This window comes from Myotis myotis, unplaced genomic scaffold (assembly GCF_014108235.1).
Source record: "Myotis myotis isolate mMyoMyo1 unplaced genomic scaffold, mMyoMyo1.p scaffold_m19_p_6, whole genome shotgun sequence".
In the NCBI taxonomy this organism is placed as follows: Eukaryota; Metazoa; Chordata; class Mammalia; order Chiroptera; family Vespertilionidae; genus Myotis; species Myotis myotis.
The window spans coordinates 96,425,608-96,448,058 of NW_023416368.1; the positions used below are offsets into that span (position 1 = coordinate 96,425,608).

At 40.6% G+C, this 22,451-nt stretch overlaps 2 protein-coding genes across 2 annotated transcripts in view; one reads left to right on the plus strand and one right to left on the minus strand.

The window, feature by feature from the left end:
- Positions 1-4,334: 4,334 nt before the first annotated feature.
- On the minus strand, positions 4,335-4,804 carry LOC118658665 (cytochrome b-c1 complex subunit 7-like). Its single transcript, XM_036314198.1, has one exon. It carries the CDS (start codon positions 4,802-4,804, stop codon positions 4,469-4,471), a length of 336 nt encoding a protein of 111 aa, XP_036170091.1. The 3' UTR covers positions 4,335-4,468.
- A 6,968-nt stretch (positions 4,805-11,772) lies between these two features.
- Positions 11,773-22,451, plus strand: part of PRSS38 (serine protease 38) — a 122,108-nt gene continuing 111,429 nt past the window's right edge. The window contains exons 1-3 of the mRNA XM_036314073.1: positions 11,773-11,959; positions 12,254-12,416; positions 13,169-13,440. Coding sequence (XP_036169966.1) covers positions 11,773-11,959; positions 12,254-12,416; positions 13,169-13,440 — 622 coding nt within the window. The remainder of the gene's footprint in view (positions 11,960-12,253; positions 12,417-13,168; positions 13,441-22,451) is intronic.

Here is a 22,451-nt window from a genome sequence, read left to right on the forward strand (position 1 = left end):
TGTTTGCAGGCTGGTCAAGCCCCCCCCCCATCAGTGGGGACCCTCACCCCATGGAGGTTTGGCCAGTCTGGGTGAGGGGCTGAGGGCCGTTTTCAGGCTGGCCAAGCCCCCCCACCCCCAGCGATGGAAGCTCCCAGCCTCTCCTTTTTTTTTTTAATTCTGAGATTTATTTACCTTCTATAATTGAAACTTTGTAGCCTTGAGAGGAGCTCAGAGCTGGTGAGAGGGAATCTTGGCTTCCTCCATCACCAGGGGCAACCCACTCCTGCTCGCTTCAGGTTCGTGGCCACGGCCGGCTGAAAGAAGGTATCTGGGGTTTATTTACCTTATATAATTGAAACTTTGTTGCTTTGAGTGGAGTTCAGAGCCAGCTGAGGCAGCTGGGAAGCTTGGCTTCCTCCATCATTGGGGCAACCAAGCCTCCAGCTTGCTCCAACTCCGTGGCTGGCCGCAATCTTGGTTGGGTTAATTTGCATATAGTCTCTCTGATTGGCTGATGGGCATGGCTTAAGGCATAGCGAAAGTATGGCCAATTTGCATGTTTGTCTTTTATTAGTAAAGATGACCTTTGTTATATTAAAATATGTTCTTTATCTGCTTACTTTATTTTTTTTCTTTCGTTTTTTTTGTTTTTTATTTTATTTTTATTTTTTATATATATTTTATTTTTGCTTAAAATATTACAATGAGTAGTACATTTGTCTCCTTTTTCCCCCCTTAACCTTCCCCCAGCCTCCCCTACCCCTCAGTGTCTTGTGTCCATTGGTTATGCTTATATGCATGCATACAAGTCCTTTGGTTGATCTCCTACCCCCCCAACCCTTCCCAGCCTTTCTGCTGTAGTTTGACAGTTTGTTTAATGCTGCTCTGCCTCTGTATTTATTTTTGTTCATCAGTATATAATGGTCTTTATTATCCATAAATGAGTGAGATCATGTGGAATTTTTCTCTCACTGACTGGCTTATTTACTTAACATAATGCTCTCCAGTTCCATCCATGCTGTTGCAAATGGTAAGAATTCCTTCTTTTTTACTGCAGCATAGTATTGCATTGTGTAGATGTACCACAGTTTTTTAATCCACTCATCTGCTCATAGGCACTTAGGCTGTTTCCAGATCTTAGCTATGGTAAATTGTGCTGATATTAACATAGGGGTGCATATATCCTTTCTGATTGGTGTTTCTGTTTTCTTGGGATATATTCCTAGAAGTGGTAATACTGGGGCAAATGGCAGATCCATTTTTAACTTTTTGAGAAAACTCCATATTGTCTTCCATAGTGGCTGTACCAGTCTGCATTCCCACCAGCAGTGTACAAGTGATCCTTTTTCTCCGCATCCTCTCCAGCACTTGTCTTTTTTTTGTTTGTTTTTTAAAAAATATATTTTATTGATTTTTTTACAGAGAGGAAGGGAGAAGGAGAGAGATAGAGAGTTAGAAACATCAATTCAGCTGCTTCCTGCACACTCCCTACTGCCCGCAACCAAGGTACACGCCCTTGACCAGAATTGAACCTGGGACCCTTCAGTCCTAAGGCCGGTCAGGGCAGCACTTGTCGTTTTTTGGTTTATTGATGATAGCCATTCTGACAGGTGTGAGATGATACCTCATTGTTGTTTTGATTTGCCTCTCTCCGATGATTAGTGACTTGGAGCATGTTTTCATATGTCTCTTGGCTTTCTAAATGTCCTCTTTTGAAAAGTGTCTATTTAGGTCCTTTGCCCATTTTTTGATTGGATTGGTTATCTCCCTTTTGTTAAGTTGTATGAGTTCCCTATAAATGTTGGAGTTTAAACCCTTATCAGTGATAACATTGGCAAATATGTTCTTCCATGCAGTAGGCTTTCTTGTTTTGTTGATGGTTCCTTTTGCTGTGCAGAAGCTTTTTGTTTTGATGTAGTCCCATATGTTTATTTTCTCTTTAGTTTCCAATGCCCTAGGAGATGTATCTGTGAAGAAATTGCTTTGGCATATGGCTGAGATTTTGTTGCCTTTGGATTCCTCTAGTATTTTTATGGTTTCCCATCTTACATTTAAGTCCTTTATCCATTTTGAGTTTATTTTTGTGTATGGTGTAAGTTGGTGGTCTAGTTTCATTTTTTTTGCATGTATCTGTCCAATTTTCCCAACCCCATTTATTGAAGAGACTGTTTTGACTCCATTGTATGTTCATGCCTCGTTTGTCAAATATTAATTGAGCGTATTGGTTGGGGCTGATTTCTGGGCTCTCTATTCTATTCCATTGATCTATATGTCTGTTGTTGTGCCAGTACAAGGCAATTTTGAGAACAGTGGCTTTGTAATACAGCTTGATATCTGGTATTGAGATCCCACCTACTTTGTACTTCTTTCTCAGGATTGCTGCAGCTATTCGGGGTCTTTTTTATTCCAGATGAATTTTTGGAGAGTTTGTTCTAGGTCTCTGAAATATGTCGTTGGTATTTTAATGGGGAGTACGTTGAATTTATAGATTGCTTTGGGTAGTATGGACATTTTAATGATGTTGATTCTACCAATCCAAGAACATGGTATGCTCTACCATCTGTTTATGTCTTCCTCTATCTCTTTTTTCAGCTTCCTATAGTTTTCCAAGTACACGTCTTTTACCTCCTTAGTTAAGTTTATTCCTAGGTAGCTTATTTTTTTTGGTGCGATGGTAAATGGGGTTGCTTTTTTAGTCTCTCTTTCTGTAAGTTCATGATTGGTGTATAGAAATGCCATAGATTTCTTGCCATTAATTTTGTATCCTGCTACATTGCCAAATTCTTTTATTAAGTCTAATAGTTTTTTGACGGAGTCTTTAGGGTTTTTTACGTACAATATCCTGTCATCTGCAAACAAAGACAGTTTTACTTCTTCATTTCCAATTTGGATGCCTTTTATTTCTTCTTCTTGTCTAATTGAAATGGCTAATACTTCCAGTACTATGTCGAACAGGAGTGGTGAGAGTGGGCATCCCTGTCTTGTTCCTGTTCTTAGGGGAATTGGTTTTAACTTTTGCCCATTGCATATGATGTTGGCTGTGTGTTTGCCATATATGGCTTTTATTATGTTGAGGTATGATCCTTCTATTCCCACTTTGCTGAGAGTTTTTATAAAAAATGGGTGTTGGATTTTGTCAAATGCTTTTTCTGCATCAATTGATATAACTATGTGGTTTTTATCTCTCCTTTTGTTTATGTAATGTATTATGTTTATTGATTTGTGGATATTGTACCATCCTTGCATCCCCGGGATAAATCCTACTTGGTCATGGTGTATGATCTTTCTGATGTACTGCTGGATCCAATTTGCTAAGATTTTGTTGAGGATTTTGGCATCTATGTTCATGAGGGATATTGGCCTGTAATTCTTTTTCATTGTGTTGTCTTTATCTGGTTTTGGTATTAAGGTGATGCTGGCTTCATAGAATGAGCTTGGAAGTGTTCCTTCCTCTTGAATTTTTTGGAAAAGTCTGAGGTGGATAGGTTTTAGTTCTTTGATTGTTTGGTAAAACTCCCCTGTGAAGCTGTCTTTTCCCGGGCTTTTTTTTACTGGAAGCTTTTTGATGACTGCTTCAATTTCTTCCATAGTTATTGGCCTATTTAGATTTTTAGATTCTTCCTGATTAAGTTTTGGAAGGTTGTATTTTTCTAAGAATATGTCCATTTCCTCCAGGTTGTCTAGTTTGTTGGAGTAGAGTTGTTTATAGTATTTTTTAACAATCCTTTGTATTTATGTGCGGTCTGTTGTTATTTCACCTCTTTTATTTCTGATTTTGTTAATTTGGGCCCTCTCTCTTTGTTTCTTAGTGAGCCTGGCTAGAGGTTCATCAATCTTTTTTAAAAAAATATATTTTATTGATTTTTTACAGAGAGGAAGGGAGATGGATAGAGAGCTAGAAACATAGATGAGAGAGAAACATCGATCACCTGCCTCCTGCACACCCCCAACTGGGCATGCGTTCGCAACCAAGGTACAGGCCCTTGACCGGAATGGAGCCTGGGACCCTTCAGTCTGCAGGCTGATGCTCTATCCACTGAGCCAAACCAGTTAAGACTAGAAGTTCATCAATCTTGTTTATCCTTTCAAAGAACCAGCTCTTGGTTTTGTTGATCTTTTGTAATGTTTTTCTGGTCTCTATGTCATTTATCTCCACTGTGATCTTTATTATTTCCTTCCTTCTGCTTACACTGGGCTTTTCTTGTTGCTCTCTTTCTAACTCTTTGAGTTGTAGGGTTAGGTAATTTATTATCATTGTTTCTTGTTTTTTTGCAGTGAGCTTGTAGAGCTATGAACTTCCCTCTCAAGACTGCTTTTGCTGTGTCCCATAGGTTTTGTATTGTTGTGTTTTCTTTTTTTTTTTTAAAGTTATAATAGATATTTATTTATATATTTGAAACCAAGATGGTTTCAAATTGTGCATTTCAAGTTTAACCAACATAATTAAAATACTGAGGACAGATACATCCACAGATTGATTCCATGATTATTTCTTTGCCCATTCTTCTCTTTCTTTTCTTTCCCGAATAACCTCTTTCAGATACAGTTCAAGGTAGAATTTATCCCCCTCATATTTTGTCCACTGCTCTTTAGGCAAGATCTGCTGCCTCATGGACAGGTCCAGTGCTCTGTTAATGCGAAACACCCTGTCGTTGTACAGGTTCTCAGGAAGCCTTCTGATGGCTTCTTCTACATCTTCATTCACATGTATTGTATCGTCTCGCATTAACCCCAGTTTATTGAATCCTGCAGCATTGTAATACCATTTTCGAATGCCCTCCAGCCACCGGCTTGATGCTGCAACGGCAGGCCGGCTCGCCATTTTTTCTGGATTGTTGTGTTTTCATTGTTGTTTGTTGCCATGATGTTTTTATTTCTTCTTTGATCTCTCTGGTAACCCAGTCATTGTTTAATAGCATGCTATTTAGTCTCCATGTGTTTGATTTTTTTGGATTGTTTTTATTGTAGTTGATTTCCAGATTTATGCCATTGTGATCTGAGAAGATGCTTGATATGATTTCTATCTTCTTGAATTTGAAGAGAATTTGCCTGTGACCCAATATATGGTCTGTCTTTGAAAATGAACCATGTGCACTTGAGAAGAATGTATATTCTGTGGGTTTGGGGTGAAATGTTCTGAAGATGTCAATTAATTCCCTCTGATCTAGTGAGTCATTTAGGATTGATGTTTCTTTGCTGATTTTTTGTTTAGAGGATTTGTCTAATGGTGATAGTGGGGTATTAAAGTCCCCTACTATGATTGTATTGCTGTCAATCTCTCCCTTGATCTCCTCCAGAAGTTTTCTTATGTATTTGGGTGCTCCTCTATTGGGTGCGTATATGTTTACCAGAGATATTTCTTCTTTTTGGATTGCTCCCTTCAGTATTGTGAAGTGGCCTGCCTTATCTCTTTTTATGTCCTTCACTTTGAGATCTAATTTGTCCGATATAAGTATTGCTACTCCGTCTTTTTTTTTCATTTCCATTCACCTGAAAAACCTTTTTCCATTCTTTCACCATCAGTCTGTGTGCATCTTTTTTTCTGAGGTGGGTTTCCTGTAGACAGCAGATATATGGGTCATGTTTTCTTATCCACTCAGTTACCCTATGTCTTTTGATTGGGGCATTTAATGCATTTACATTTAAAGTTATTATTGATAGGTACTTGTTTGTCGCCATTTTTATTCTTTACCCCTGTGTTCCTTCTTTGTTTCTTTTTTTCTTTTTTTTTTATAGCAGACCTTTTAGCATTTCTTGCATTGCTGGTTTGGTGGTAATGAACTCTCGTCGTCCTTTTTTGTCTGTGATGCTCCTGATTTCACCCTCAATTTTTATTGATAGCTTGTTGGGTACAGTATTCTTGGATTCAGACCTTTCCTTTGCATGACTTTGTATATTTCATTCCATTCCCTTCTTGCCTGATGTGTTTCTGTTGAGAAATCAGTCACTAGTCTGATGGGAGATCTTTTATAGGTAACTTTCTGTTTCTCTCTGGCCGCTTTTAAGATTCTTGCTTTGTCGCTGGTGTTTGCCAATTTAATTATAATGTGCCTTGGCGTTGGTCTTTTGGGGTTCACTTTGCTATGAATATGTATGCATACATGTGTGTATGTGTGTGTGTGCACATGCAAGCATGTATGTGTGAATGTGTTATAGGACATAAAGAAGAAGAGCAACCATCACCCAAGGATGCATCCTCTCCTGGGGAAAGGGCTAGTGCATTTTCAGTTGTTCAGGATGGCTGTATCATATAATACAAAAGAATGACTTTGTTATTGTCTTTATTTGAAGATCAGGTTTGGATTGGGAGACCTTGAAAAGAGAGAACTGTCATGGTTAATTTTATGTATCAACTTTACTAGGCCATGGTGCCTAGTTGTTTTTTTAGATGTTGTTTAAATGTTGTTCTGAAGGTATTTTGTAGAAGTGATTAACAAACACAACCAGTTGACTTTAAGTAAAGGAGATTCCTCTTGATTTCTGAGTGTGCACCATCCAGACAGTTGAAGGCCTCAAGAGTAAAAGCTGAAGTTTCCTGGAGAAGCAAGAAGGCCTCACTCAAGACTAGCACATAAACTGTCTGAGTTTCCAGCATGCTGACTTGCCCTACCAATTTCAGACTCATGACTGAAATCTCAACTCTTGCCAGAATTTCCTGCCCTATAGATTTTGAACTTGTCAGACTCCATTTCTGTTACCAAAATCTGTAATAGTTTCCTAGGGCTGCCATAACAAATTACCACAAACTTGGTGGCTTAAAGCCACAGAAACTTATTCTCTCACAGTTCAGGAGGCCAGAAGTCTGAAACCAAGGTGTCAGCAGGGTTGGTTCCTTCTGAGGGCTCTGAGGGAGTGTCTGTTCCATGTCTCTTCCCTAGTTTCTGGTGATTGCCAGCAATCATTGGAATTCCTTTGCTTGCAGATGCATTATTCCAATTTCTTCCTCCGTCTTCATATTGTGCTCTCCATTTATCTCTGTGTCTTCACAAGGCCATCTTCTCCCTGTATGCTTCTCTCTCCTTTTCTAATAAAGGCACCCATTATATTGGATTATGGGCCCACCCTATTACAGTTTGACTTCATGTTCAATCTAAGAATATCTACAACAACTTTATTTGCAAGTAAGTTCGCATTCATAGTACTGAGATTAGGACTTCAACATATTTGTTGAGGGGACACAATCCAACCCATAATGGATGGTAATACTCTCAAAATTTACCTACAGATTCATTACACTCTTTTTCAAAATTTCAGCTGGATTTCCTCCAGAAATTAACAAACTGATCAAAAAGTAATATGAAAAAGGACTCAGAAGTCAAAACAATCTTGAAAAAGAACAAAGTTGGAAGACTTACATTTCCTGATTACATAGTTACTACAAAACTATGGTAACTGAGACAGTGTAGAACTGGCATGAGGACAGAAGCATACATTAATAGAATAGAACTAAGTGTTCAGAAATAAATCCATACATTTATGGTCAATTGTTTTTTGACAAAGGTTCCAAGATAGTCAATAGGAAAAGATTACTCTTTTCAACAAATAATGCCGGGACAAACAGATATTCACACACAAAATTTAACTAAAAATCAATCATGGACCTAAATGTAAGTGCTAACATGATAAAACACTTAGAAGAAAACATAGGAGTAAATCTTCATGATCTTAGGTTAAGCAATGGTTCCTTAGATATAAATTCCAAAGTATAAACGGCAAAAAAAAGAGATAAATTGGACTTCTTTAAAATTAAAACTTCTGTGTGTCATAGAACACATTCAGGAAAGTAAAAAGGCAGCACACTACTGTGAGAAATATTTGCACACCATATATCTGATGAGACGTATCAAGAATTTATAAAAATCTTACAACTCAATAACAAAAAGAGAATCAATGTGAAACTATCACAAGTTGAAAGAAAATTCAGTAAAGTAGCATACAAAAACAAACCAACAATAGCATTCACATATAAAACAATAATCAGTTAGAAGCTATCAATATCAGGAATGAAGGAGGGTCATTATTACAGGAATTGAGAGGGAATATTTACTAATAACTTTATGCCCATAAATTTAACAATTCAAGTGAAAAGGATATTTTTCTTGAAGATACAAAGCATCAAAACTCACTCAAGAAGAAATCTATAACCTGAGTACTCCTATACATTGTTACAGAAGTTGAATTCATAGTTAAAAACCCTTCAGAAAATAAAATTCCAGACCAAGTTGGTTTTACGGACCATTCTATAGATGAATCTCAAATGTAGTATGCTAACTAGAAGAGGTCAGACTCTAAAGACTACATATATGATACTCTGGAACAAAGGCAAAACTATGTGGGTGGAAAACTACATTAATTGTTTCAAGGGGCTGGAGGTAGGAGGGCTTGATTATTTGGGGGCAGAGGAGACTGGGCAGGGCAGTGGAACTCCTTTATAGCTTGGCTGTCAAAACCTGCATGACTGGATCAATTTTATTGTGTGTAAGTTTTACCTTAACAGAAAAGATTTTATGGCTGAATGGCAGGTCTATAAATAGTAATTGACCTAATAGAATTGGATGGGCCATAAAGAAATCTGAAAACATCATGATCTATATATTACAGAATTCTCAAAAAGAAGCAGTATGTTTAGATCTATGGGATGGAATGCTAACCCTAGGAGTATTGGAGGGGGCGGGGGGACTATTTGAAAGCAATTACTATATAGCTAAGCCTTCTCCCCACTCCATACCTCTGGACTAATGTAGCTTACTATTGCAGAAATCTGGAGTTTTGGTTTCTGCAGAGAGTAAAAGAGATAATCCACATTGGGGAGTCCCAGGAACAGTTTAGGGTCCTGGATGTCAACAATGGAAGGTTAGGAGATGATGAACATACTTAATGCAGAATGTTTAGACACAGGCACCTTCTATCTAAGCTGCCAGAACCCTGCAATAAGATCCTCACCATTCAAGAAAGAATTTGTTATTATCTGTGAAGCTAACAAGCCCAAGAGAGATGATATAAAGATACTGATATCTGCAGCTTCCCATGACTCACCCAGTTCTCTCACTGAGAAGATCAAAGTAAGTAAGCCACATCAACAGCCCAGAGTTTCCAATCACTTCTTGTTCTAGCAGTCTTAATTTCAAGTTGAAGACAAAGAAATACCAGACATCTAAGAAGGGCCTCTAACATGAAAAATAAACAACAAGTCAATCAAGTTGAAAACTGCAACTTATGGGAAACAAACTTAGCTAGGAGAAGGAAGATAAATTAAAGTTATGAAGTACTTCCAGTTCTTTAAGGTTTAAGACAGAAATGATGAATACATTCCATTTTATTTATGCCACTAATCACAACACCACAAGTCACTTACCAAAAGATTCTGTAAGGTGGACAAAAGGAGGTAAACTAGGGATCTCAAAACTGAAAGGAGAATCCAGTGGGGAGATCCCTGGGGTGTTTCTTTCCCCTGTGTGGATTTGGGGTTATTTGTGCGGTAACACACACCAGCCATAAGAAAAGCTAAGGCCAGGAAAGGGTGGGACAATATGACAGAAACCTTCTCACCATATGCCTGCTCTGAGAGAAGCTGCACTCCTCAGTCCTCCAAAATTCACTGAAGAAGCTGGCTTCATTGATGGGAGGCTATTTTTCAAGCCCTTTCCCAGCAGTAAGGTGGCCCCTGTTGAGCATATGGGCCAAGATATCTCAACTCAGCATTGCTGACATTTAAGGCTGGGAAATTCACTGTTTTTGGAAGGTGTCCTGTGCCTTATAGAATGTTTAGCAGCATCCCTTTCCAGAGACTTTATAAACTCAACTACTATTGGAATCACAGTCCACTAAAGTGAGCCAGATATGCATTCTGACTTGTCAGGTTGACTACCTGCTAAATTAGACTTAAGTGGGAACCAGAGCCTTAAAAATTTATACTCAAAATGCACAGGATACAGTCCGAAATTACTTGTTACATTGAGAACCAGGGAAATCTCAACTCCAATAAGAAAAGACAATTAATAGACATTAAGCTAACACATTGTTTGAATTATTGGACAAAGATTTTAAAGCAGCTATCATAAAAATTCTCCATTGAGCAATTATGAACACACTTGAAACATATTTAACATATTAAAGTGCAAGTAACCATAAAGGAAATTATTGGCAATATATTACAGATGTTCCTCAATTTACAATGAGATTACATGTCAATAAACCCATCATAAGTTGAAAATACAAATAAAAATGCATTTAATACACATAACCTACCAAACATCATTCCTTAGAATAGCCTAACTAAAACATGCTCAACATTTACATTAGCCTAGATTTGGGCAAAATCATCAAACACAAAGTCTATTTTATATTGAAGTGTTGAATACTTCATGTATTTATTGAATACTGTACTGAAAGTGAAAAACAGAATGTTGTATGGGTATCACTTTGACATGGCTGTAAAGTAAAAAAAATCATTAGGCCAAACCATTATAAGTCAGAGATCATCTGTAAAAGACAAGGGATTAATATCAAGAAATATAAAGATTTCCTAATACCACATATTCATAGCTTCCCCCATTGTAGACCTCAGTACCTTCTAATTAATTTTGCTGTGATTCTAAAACTTCTTTCAAAAAAGTAAATCCTATTTAAATATATGCATGGAGGAAAGGGATGGGGGGAGGTAGAAGAGGGTGAAAGGGAGATAGTGACGGAAGGAGACTCAACTTGGGGTGGTAAACACACAATACAATATACAGATATGTATTGTATAATTGTATAAATGCAGCCTATATAATTTTATTAACCAATATCACCCCAATAAATTCAATTAAAAAATAAAATAAATCCCGGGGGAAATAATTTTATGGAAAGGACCACATCCAAATAAAGGATTAAACTACAACAAATATATATCTCCCCCAAAATGGATACACACTTTGAATAATTATAAAGGCAGTGTTTATTAAAATACAGTTTATTTTCAGAGTGTAACAGAATCATCTGTTAAAGTGTGTATACATCTTGCGGGGGGTGGGGTGGCGGTACCCTGTATATATATGAAACACCTAGAGAATGGCAAACTACCTGTTTCTATATAACTCGTGAACTAAGAATGGTTTTTACATTTTTTTATGCTTGAGGGTAAACAAAAGAATATGTTGTGGGATGTAAACTTCACATGAAATTCAAATTTGTATTTGGAAATAACGTTTTCTTGGAACGCAGTGCTGTTCATTTGTGTACATACTGTCAGGACAGCACAACTTCAGGGGCATAGTGTACCTTCCCACCCTTTCTTCTGATAGTAATATAACTTGCTTTGTTCAATGTCACATTAGTAAACAGGTGAGGAATTTTGCTTGCACTTTTCCGTAATACTGCGTCCTATGACTAAACCCGAACTTGCTGGCTGGATGTTGGGAGACACGGTATGAAGTTATCCCCATTGTATCAGCCAAGAACCAGCCACCTGACCCGGAGTGAGACCACTGGAGACCACTGACCACAGCCGCCCTTGGTGTGAGACCACTGGAAACCACCAACCACAGCTGACCTGGGTGTGAGGACACCAAGAGTCTATCACCCGGGAGGCAGGCTGCTGAGAGCTGCCTCCACGTGCAAGTGAGCGAGTGGTGACCCGCCAGGGCCCCAGGGGTGTCCAGATAGCGGGTGGAGAGGAGCACCAACTGGTGCCTGAGACACAGGGGCAAAACCACGTGTTTAGGGTTCCAGCACGGGCGCGAGGCGCTGGCGTTGGTGCTGTCAAGTGTCGCGTGCGCTAGCGCCATCACACATCGCGAGGCCGCAGCCATGGTGAGTCCAGCGGGCTCCAGCCACCGCACCCCCGGGGCCTTCAGCCTCATGGCCACCCCGCCCTCCTGCCGTGGTGCTGGGCCTGGAGCTTCGAGCAAAGCCTCGGGCCTCCTCCTGCTGCTGCTGCTCCTTCTGCCCCACAGGCACCGAGACAGCGAAGGGATCACCTTGAACCAGGATGTGGGTAGGACCCCTCCCAGCGGGGTTGGGAGTGGTTCTGGAGACGCATCCTCCCTCCCCTTCCCTTCCTGGTTGGAGAGCCCTTTCCCTTGCCTTACCTTCCCTCCTCGCCCTCCCCTGTTCTCTCCTATCCTTCTCTCCACTTTCCTATTATCCCAGCCTCCCCTTCCCTCCGCCCCCCAACCCCGCGCCAACACACACACTTCTTGTGCACCGCCAGATCCTCCCTCCCTTTTTCTAATGGCCTGGCCTGCTCCTGCATAGCTGCTACTCACACGCTCTGTATCTCTCCACTCAGCCTGTGGCCAGCGTCACATGCAGGGGAAGGTCGTAGGGGGCGTGGACGCCCCTGAGGAGAAGTGGCCGTGGCAGGTCAGCGTGCACTATGGGGGCTTCCACGTCTGCGGTGGGTCCATCCTCAATGAGTACTGGATCCTGACAGCAGCCCACTGCTTTAGCAAGTGAGTGGTGCTGGCCATTCCCGTGGAGGTCCAGGGACCTTGAGGCTGACCATCCAAGACAGGTAGAGCTGGGACTACATGGAATTGGAGAGAGAATGGGTCCAGCACACAGCTCCATCCTCTATAACTTCTCCCGACACAGGGCTGAGGGGTCCTTAGGACCATCTGTTCTTTGAGATAGGTGCGGAGCCAAATCATAGGATGAGAGGTGAGGAGAGGAGACACACCATAGGACAGCTGAGATACATCACAGGAGAGACTGGAGGGGCCACATCATAGTATTAAAGGAGAGAAGACACATCATAGGATGGGAGGAGAGGAGATAGTCATAGGAGGAGAGGAAATACATCACAATAAGATGGGAGGAGAGGAGACTAAGAGGCTGAGAGGAGAGGGGACATATCAGGAGGGAAGGAGAAGAGGCGCATAACAGGGTGAGAGCTGAGGAGAGACTTACTTCTGGACAGGCCACTTTACACCTGACAAGCTCATCCTAGGCTGTTGGTGGCCAGCAGATCCTGATGGTTTCCCAGATTCTCCATGGGCCCAGGTCAAGACTTCTTTGGGGGTAATTCTTCCAAACAACCAAGTCCCCACTGTCCTGCAAGGGATTACTTTTCCACATCTTGACTGAGAGCCTGAATACCAAGCTGCCATGCTCCCAGGCCTCCCTATGTCGGTGAGCTAATGGTGACTCCTCTCCCCAGGTTCAAGGTGCTTGAGCCACTGTGCCTTTGTTCTCTGCCCCACAGGGACAGGCGCACTGAGGCATTTGATATGTACGTGGGCCTTGTGGACCTCAAGCTCGCAGGCCATCATACCCAGTGGTTTGAGGTGAATAAGATTATTATGCATCATACATATGAAGTGTTCCACCCTATTGGAGGTGACGTCGCTCTGGTGCAGCTGAAAAGTCCAATTGTATTTTCTGACTCTGTACTCCCCATCTGCATTGCAACCCCAGACATGAACCTTGAGAACCTTACCTGCTGGGTTACAGGATGGGGACTCATCTCCCAAACAGGTAAGAGAACAAAATGCAGCATCAGTCCCTTTTTTGGAGCTTGTGGAAGGATGGTGGCTCTATGGCACTAAGGAAAGAAAGTGTTGCAGGTATCTGAGGACTACAATCCCAACCTATTTCTCTGTCAGTGTGGAGTTTTGATTTATCCCTGGCTGGCTTTGTTGTATACAAAGAAATAATTACTTCTACTTTGAGTGTGGACTTAATATTTAGTTTATCAAGACCAAAATTTTCAAAGCAAAGTTTCCTAAGATAGTAAATTTAAAGTAATCTTTTTAGCCTATTTAAAAAACCTACCAGTTATTCTCATTTTGTACCTAAAAGCCTTGTATTTTCTTTGTAGGTTTGTACTCAGAATTTTTATGGCTAAGTAAAAGATGTTTTTAATTTGCATTTGCTAATCAGTCATAGTTTTGAGTTTTTCACATTGACCTTGTTTCTAGCCACCTCATAGAACTAATTTTTAATAGCTAGTCAATTGATTATTGGACTGTTCTATATATTCTTTTTCCTTTGAGATTTTTCAGTGTTCTTTATTTTTTAAAAATATTGTTGAGAGTATTACAGATGTCCCCTTCCCCCCACCCCCTCATTGTCCCATCCACCCAGTTCCTGCCCCTGGCCCAGGCCTTCCACACCATATTGTCTGTGTCCATAAGTAATGCATATATGCATACAAGTTCTTTGGTTAATCACTCTCCCCTCCCTTCCCTCTGAGATTCATCAGTCTGTTCCGTACCCCGGTTCTATTTCATTCATCAGTTTATTTTGTTCATTAGATTCCTTGTTCATTTTTTTAGATTCAATTGTTGATAAATATGTATTTATTGCCTTTTTATTGTTCATATTTTTTAATCTTTTTTCTTTTACTGCTGCTGCTTCTTTTTCTTCTTCTTACTAACTGCTTTTCTCCTGCTGCTTTTAAGATTTTTCTCTTTGTCTTAAGCTTTGTCATTTTAATTATGATGTTCTTGGTGTGGGCCTCTTTGGGTTCCTCTTGTTTGGGTTCCTAGACTTGTAAGTCTATTTCTTTCACCAGTTAGGAGAAGATTACTGTCATTATTCTTCAAATAGGTTTTCAATATCTTGCTCTTTCACTTCTCCTTCTGGCACCCCCATAATGTGAATTTTGGTGTGCTTGAAGTTGTCCCAGAGGCTCCTTACACTATCTTCATATTTTTTTATTATTCTTTTTTTTTTTTTTGCTCTTCTGATTTGGGTATTTTTTGCTTCCTCATATTTTAAATCTTCGATTTGATTTTCAAAATCCTCTATTCTATTGTTGAATCCCTGTAAATTATTCTTTATTTCAGTTAGTGTATACTTAATATATGACCGGTCCTTTTTCACATCTCTTGAAATTCTCACTAAGATCCTTGAAATTCTCACTAAGTTCCTTGAAGCTCTCATTATTAAGATCCTTGAGCAACCTTATAACCATTGTTTTGAATTCTGTATCTAGTAGTTTGCTTGCTTTCATTTCATTTAGTTCTTTTTCTGGAGATTTCTTCTGTTCTTTCATTTGTGACATGTTTCTTTGTCCTCGCATTTTGGCTGCTTCTATGTGTTTGTTTCTATGTATTAGGTAGAGCTGCTGTGTCTCCTGGAATTGGTAGAGTAGCTTTGTGTAATAGGTGTCCTGTAGGGCCCAGTGGCTCAGTCTCCTCAGTAACCTGAGCTGGGCACTCTAGATGCACCCCTGTGTGGGATGTGTGCACAGTCTTGTTGTAGTTGGGTCACTGGGAGAAGTTGACACTCCAGGCCAATTGGCTGTGAGGACCACCCCTATACAGGGGACACCCCTATGGAGCAGGACTTGCTTCAGTGGGGCTTTGGTGCTCACTGAGTCTTCCTCTTGAGTGTGTTTCTTGTGGATGTGAAGAGTTGTAATCTGGTATGGTCTGAATCTGTCCACCAGGTGCCCTGGCTCTGAGGCCTCCCAGGAGGTGCAAAGTCAGTCACTACCTGAAGCCACCCATCAGGAGCTACAGAGCAATCTGCATATGGCTGCTACTTATGTTGGGCTTGAAAGTGCCCAGGGCCTCTTATTGATAGGTATGGGGCATGCTCACACCAGCTTGTTTGAGGAATTTTAGAAAAGCCTGAAGCCTGATCCAGGACAGGCCATTCAAATGGAAAAGCCACAGAAAACAGCTTGGATGGGGCTGCAAATTGGGTGGTATGGGGCCTCAGGGAATAACCAGGGCTGAGTGGACAGTGTGAATCAGGACGATGGAAATTCAGATATGGCTGCCGTCAGCTCTGTCACAGGGGAGGTCTCAGCATAGGAACAATCACCCCTGAAAGCACCTCTGTCTGGAAGAATGCAGCTCCTGAGTTCTTGCTCTGATGCCAGACAATCCAATTTCTCCCTTTATATCCATAGATCCTAAGCCATTGCTCCAGTGCTAGAGCTCAGAGGGAGCAGGACCATGTAAGTTCATGTACTGGCCCTTTAAGAGGACTGCTTGGGATGTCAGCAGCCTCCGAATCACTGAGCCATAATCCCCACTGGTTTTCACAGCCTGAAGTTACAGGGGCTTCTCTTCCCAGCACTGGAACCCTAGGCTAAGGGGTGGTCTGGTGTGGCACTGGAATACCTTACTCCTCATGGGAGGAGCCTAGATACCCCTCCCAATTAAAAGCATGCCATACATGGGTGTAGGACCAGCCCGTTCCATGCCTACACCCCTCCTACCAGTTTTGGCATGCTTTCTTCTTTACTTCTCTAGTTGCAAGACTTTCATTCAGCCAGATTTCAGGTGGTTCTGAATGGTGGTCATTCTGTATTTTAGTTGTAATTTTGATGTGGTTGTGGGAGGCTATGAGTACTAGCGTTTACCTACACTGCCATCTTGGTTCTTTGTCCTATATTTTTTTAAAAGCATTTTTTTTCAAATAAGATTGCTTCATCCCTACTTTTCCTATCTTTTGTCTTTTATTTTTTTCTTATTGCAGCAGCTAGAAACCAGTAAAAATGATACTAGGTCTATTTTATTTTATTTTATTTTATTTTATTTTATTTTATTTTATTTTAATGGAAATGCTTGGTTTACTATTAAGTTTATGGTTTGGTCTGGAAATTTTAGATTGATATCTTATACGAGGTTAAGAAAGTTCAAAATCTGGTAGATATATATATATACACACACACACACACACACACATATATATATATATATATATATATATATATTATTGAAGGTAAAGTGCTATAAAGTATAAATTAACATTAGAATGTTTTAACATTAAAATGAAATGTAATCCCCATGGTTACCACAAAAAATAGCTGTAGAATATACACAAAAGGAGATTAACATTTCACTACAAAAAAAAATCAACTAAACATAACATAAAACAGAATGCTGGAAATGAGGAACAAAAAAGTTTTAGAGCATATAGAAAACAAATTTCATAATGACAGGAGTAAGTCCCTCTTTGTCAGTAATTACTTTAAATGCAAATGGATTAAAGTCCCCAGTCAAAAAACAGAGACTGGAAGAACCAACTATATCCTGTCTACAGAGACTCAATTGAGATCCAAAGACACAACATCATTGAAAGAGAAGGATGGAAAAAATTATTTCATGCAAATTGTAACCAAAAGAGAGCACGAGTGGCTATACTAATATCAGACAAAACAGACTTTAAATTAAAAAAGAGATTACAAGAGGCAAAAACATTATATATTAATAAAGGGCTTACTACATAAAGAATATATGACAATTACAAACTTTAGCAGACCATCAAAATATATGAAAGAAAAACTGACAGAATTGGAGAGACCTTTCTAGAAAAATAATTGAAGACTTTAATACCCCATTCACAAGAATAAATTGAACAACAAGACAGAAGATAAATAAGGATGGCGAGAATTTAAACAACACAATAAACCAGTTAGTAGAACACACATATACAGAACACTCCACCCAAAACCAACAGCCTACAAATTATCTCAAGCACATATGGGGCATTATCCAGGATAGATCATGTTAGGTCACAGAATAAGTCTCAATATATTTAAAAAGATAGGTATAGAGAGTATCTTCTCTGATCACAATGGGATGAAGTTATAAATCAACTAGGCCCAGTGCATGAATTCATGCACCAGTGGGGTCTCTCAGTCTGGCCTGCAGGATTGGGCCAAAAGTGGCTCTCTGACATCCCCTAAGGGCCAGGCCAAGACCCCACCGGTGCACAAATGGGGTTGGGAAGGCTTCAAGGCATGTTTGGCATATCTCAGTCCCGATCAGCCAGACCCCAGCAGCAAGCTAACCTACCAATTGGAGCATCTGCCCCCTGGTGGTCAGTGCATGTCAGTGAGCAGTTGAGTGGCCTTAGCATATCATTAACATATTACACTTTGACTGGTTGAATGGCCAACCGAACGACCAGACTTAGCATATTAGGCTTTTATTATATAGGACAGTGATGGCAAACCTTTTGAGCTCGGCGTGTTAGCATTTTGAAAAACCCTAACTTAACTCTGGTGCCGTGTCACATATAGAAATTTTTTGATATTTGCAACCATAGTAAAACAAAAACTTATATTTTTGATATTTATTTTATATATTTAAATGCCATTTAACAAAGAAAAATAAACCAAAAAAATGAGTTTGTGTGTCATAGATTCGCCATCACTGATATAGGATAACATAAAACTGAAAATTTCACAAAATTGTGAAAACTAAACAACAAAATTTTATTTATTTATTTTTTAAATTAAATCTTTATTGTTCAGATTATTACATTTGTTCCTCTTTTTTCCCCCCATAACTCCCCTCCTCCCAGTTCCCGCCCCACCCTCCGCCCTCACTCCCTACCCACTGTCCTCATCCATAGGTGCACGATTTTTGTCCAGTCTCTTCCCGCATCTCCCACACCCCTTTCCCCCCCAAGAATAGTCAGTCCATTCCCTTTCTATGTCCCTGATTCTATTATGATCACCAGATTATTTGTTCACTTGATTCTTAGATTCACTTGTTGATAGATGCATGTTTGTTGTTCATAATTTGTATCTTTACCTTTTTCTTCGTCTTCCTCTTCTTAAAGGACACCTTTCAGCATTTCATATAATACTGGTTTGGTGGTGATGAACTCCTTTAGCTTTTCCTTATCTGTGAAGCTCTTTATCTGACCTTCAGTTCTAAATGATAGCTTTGCTGGATAAAGTAATCTTGGTTGTAGGTTCTTGGTATTCATCACTTTGAATATTTCTTGCCATTCCCTTCTGGCCTGCAAAGTTTCTGTTGAGAAATCAGCTGACAGTCGTATGGGTATTCCCTTGTAGGTAACTAAGTTTCTTTCTCTTGCTGCTTTTAGGATTTTCTCTTTGTCTTTTGCTCTTGGCATTTTAATTATGATGTGTCTTGGTGTGGTCCTCTTTGGATTCCTTTTGTTTGGGGTTCTCTGCGCTCCCTGGACCTGTAAGTCTATTTCTTTCACCAGGTGGGGGAAGTTTTCTGTCATTATTTCTTCAAATAGGTTTTCAATATCTTGCTCTCTCTCATCTTCTGGCACCCCTATAATTCTGATGTTGGTACGCTTGAAGCTGTTCCAGAGGCTCCTTACACTATCTTCGTATTTTCGGATTCTTTTTTCATTTTGCTTTTCCAGTTGGGTGTTTTTTGCTTCTTCGCATTTCGAATCTTTGACTTGATTCTTGCGCTCCTCTGGTCTGCTGTTGGGTGTCTGTACAATATTCTTTATTTCAGTCAGTGTATGCTTAATTTCTAGTTGGTTCTTTATCACAATATCGAGGGTCTCATTAGATTTCTTGAGGATCTCACTACATTTACCGGCGGTCTCACCAGTCTTTTCGAGGGCCTTACTAAGTTTATCGGCAGCTTCTAGACAGTTCTTGAGAGACCTTAAAAGTGTGGTTTTGAGCTCTATATCTTCTATTTCTGACATTTGTGTCCTGTTTCTTTGTCTCCGCATTTTTTTATCTTTTCTTGGTACACCCCCTAGTGGTCTTTGTGCGTAGTCTTGTTGTAGTTAAGCCTTGATTGTTGTCTTTTGGCAATACCGGGGGTGATTTGACCTCCAGGCTAATTGGCTATGAGAGTCAGCTGTGTCTGCAGTGGGAGAGCTTCTGTGCTGGATCTCTAGGGCGGTGCTAATCTAGCGTTTGCCTGAGGCTATCCGGCAAATGGCTCTGCGCAGGGCTTGGGCGGGGCGGGTCCCCGGGGATCTACAGGGTGGGCTGGAGCGAGCAGTTATGGCTGCTCTCAGTTCTGTCCCTAGGGGCTCTGCCTCACAGAGTCCCAGCAACTGCTGCAAACCTCGGAGAGAAAGCTGCCTTCGAGTTCCGACTGAAGCCAGACAGTCCCGCTTCTCCCGTTTGAGTCTGGGTCCCTAGAGACTCGCCCGGATCTGGAGCTCAGAGTCTGAAACTCCCTCCCGGTTGAAAACAACAACCGCGCCTTCCGCCGCCAGCTCGCTCCGCGCGCACTCCGAACCTGAGTATTTCACTTCAGCACTGCGCCTCCTCTGAGTCTGGGTATGATATTCTCTTTCCTCCTAGTTGTAGAATTTCCACTCAGCCAGCCTTCCTGTGGTTCTGGATGATGTCCGTTCCATCTTTAGTTGTTTTTTGAAGTGGTTGTTCGAGGCAGCAATCTCCGGCATTAACCTATGCCGCCATCTTGGTTTCTCCTTCTAAAACGTTCCTTCTTTTTTTTTTTTTTCAAGCTTTTAAAAGTATATATTTTTCCCTAGCTGGTTTGGCTCAGTGGATAGAGCATTGGCCTGTGGACTGAAGGATCCTGGGTTCGATTCCAGTAAAGGGCACATACCCATGTTGCAGGCTCAATCCCCAATAGGGATTGATGTTTCTATTTCTCCCTTCCTCTCTGAAATCAATAAAAATATATTTAAAAGGAGAGAGAGATGGAAACATCAATGATGAGAGGGAATCATTGATAGGCTGCTTCCTGCATGCCCCATATTGGGGATCAAGCCCACAACCCTGGCATGTGCCCCAACTGGGAATTGAACCATTACTTCCTGATTCATAGGTTGACGCTCAACCACTGAGCCACGCTGGACAAACTAACCAACACACTTTTAAACAATCAATGTATCAACGAAAAATATCACAAGGGAAATTGAAAGATACTTAGAGGTAAATAACAATGAAAATAATGCCATAATTTATAGGACACAGTAAAAGTGGTGCTAAAAAGGAAATTTATAACTATAAATTTTTACATTAAAAAGTAAGAAATAACTCAAATCAGTAACCTAACTTTACAACTTAAGAAGATAGAAAAAGAAGAAACTAAACCAGTGATGGCAAACCTATCACACGCAAACTCATGTTTTTGGTTTATTTTTCTTTGTTAAATGGCATTTAAATATATAAAATAAATATCAAAAATATAAGTTTTTGTTTTACTATGGTTGCAAATATCAAAAAATTTCTATTGTGAGACGGCACCAGAGTTAAGTTAGGGTTTTTCAAAATGCTGACACACCGAGCTCAAAAAGTTCGCCATCACTGAACTAAACTCAAAGTTAGCAGAAGGAAACAAATAATAGAGATTAGAGCAGAGATAAATGAAATAATGAATAGTAAACAATGGAGGTTTGTTTTGTTTTTTGAGTCTCCGGAACACTGAGTCAACAGGGACACGTTAACTGGAGCCCTCTGACCTTGGGATAATTGTGCTGTCCTTCCCAACAAAATAATCAAGAAACTGCCAACTCAATTATGACAATCCCCTCATAAACCTTCCTCTGATGTTCCACAAATGGATTTTTAAATAGAATACATCACAGGAGCAGCCCACCCCGGTCTGAGGAGCAGCAGCAACATGAGCAGACCGCCCACATCCGAGGAGCGACAGCCCTGCACAGCACACACCAGTCCGAGGAGCAGAGCCACACACAGCCTGCACTTGTCCAACGAGCAGCATCCGGGTGAGTGGCCCGTCCCCGTCTGAGGAGGGGCAGCCATGCCTGCAGCTCACTCCCATCCAAAGAGCAGCAGCCGTGCAAGCAGCCCACCCCAGTCTGAGGAGCAGCAGACTTGCAATCAACCTGTCCAAGTCCAAGGAGCAGTATCCCCACAAGCAGCCCACCACATCAGAGGAACAACAGCAGTGTGCAGCCAGCCCCTATCCAGCAGCCACATGAGCAGTCTACCCCAGATCAAGGAGTAGCAGCTGTGTGTGTAGCCCGCCCCCATCCAAGAAACAGCAGCCTTGTGATCAGCACACCCTCTGTCTGAGGAACAGCAGCTGTGTGTGAAGCCTCCCCCCACCAACCAGAGGAGCCACCACAGCTGTGAACAGCACCCACCAGAGGAGCTGCTGCCAACTGAGGAGCAGCTGCTACCACAGCCGCCCAAGGAGCAACCACAGCCTGAGGAAGCACTGCCACCCAAGGAGCAGCCCCTGAACGACTCAACATCTAGATATGTCGTTGAGATCAAACATGGGTAGACAAAGAAACCCCCAAAGGAAAGAAAAGGAGAACTCACCAGAAAAGCAGCTAAGTGAAACAGAGGCAAGCAACATGACAGAAAATGAATTCAGATTAAGGGTCTTAGAGTGCATAAACTGGATGGAGGAAAAAAATCAACAACTTATGCAAGAATCAAGGAGAAACGGATGAAAAAATCAACAACTTATGTAAGAATCAAAAAGAAATGGATGAAAAAATCAATAACTTATGTAAGAACCAAGAAGAAATGAAGAGTGATATAGCTGCAATAAAAAACACCACTGAAAGTTTCAACAGTAGACTAGGAGAAGCGGAGGACCAAATTAGCGAATTAGAAGACAGGGAAGAAAAACACACCCAAACTGAACTGAAATTGGAGAAAAAATTTAAAAGACAGGAGGAGAGTTTAAGGGAGCTATGGGACAACATGAAACAAAACAACATACAAATAATAGGAGTGCCAGAACAACAGAAAGAGGAACAAGGGTTGGAAAACCTATTTGAAAAAAATATCAGAAAACTTCCATGAGGTGGGGAAGAAGAAAGTCACACAAGCACAGAGA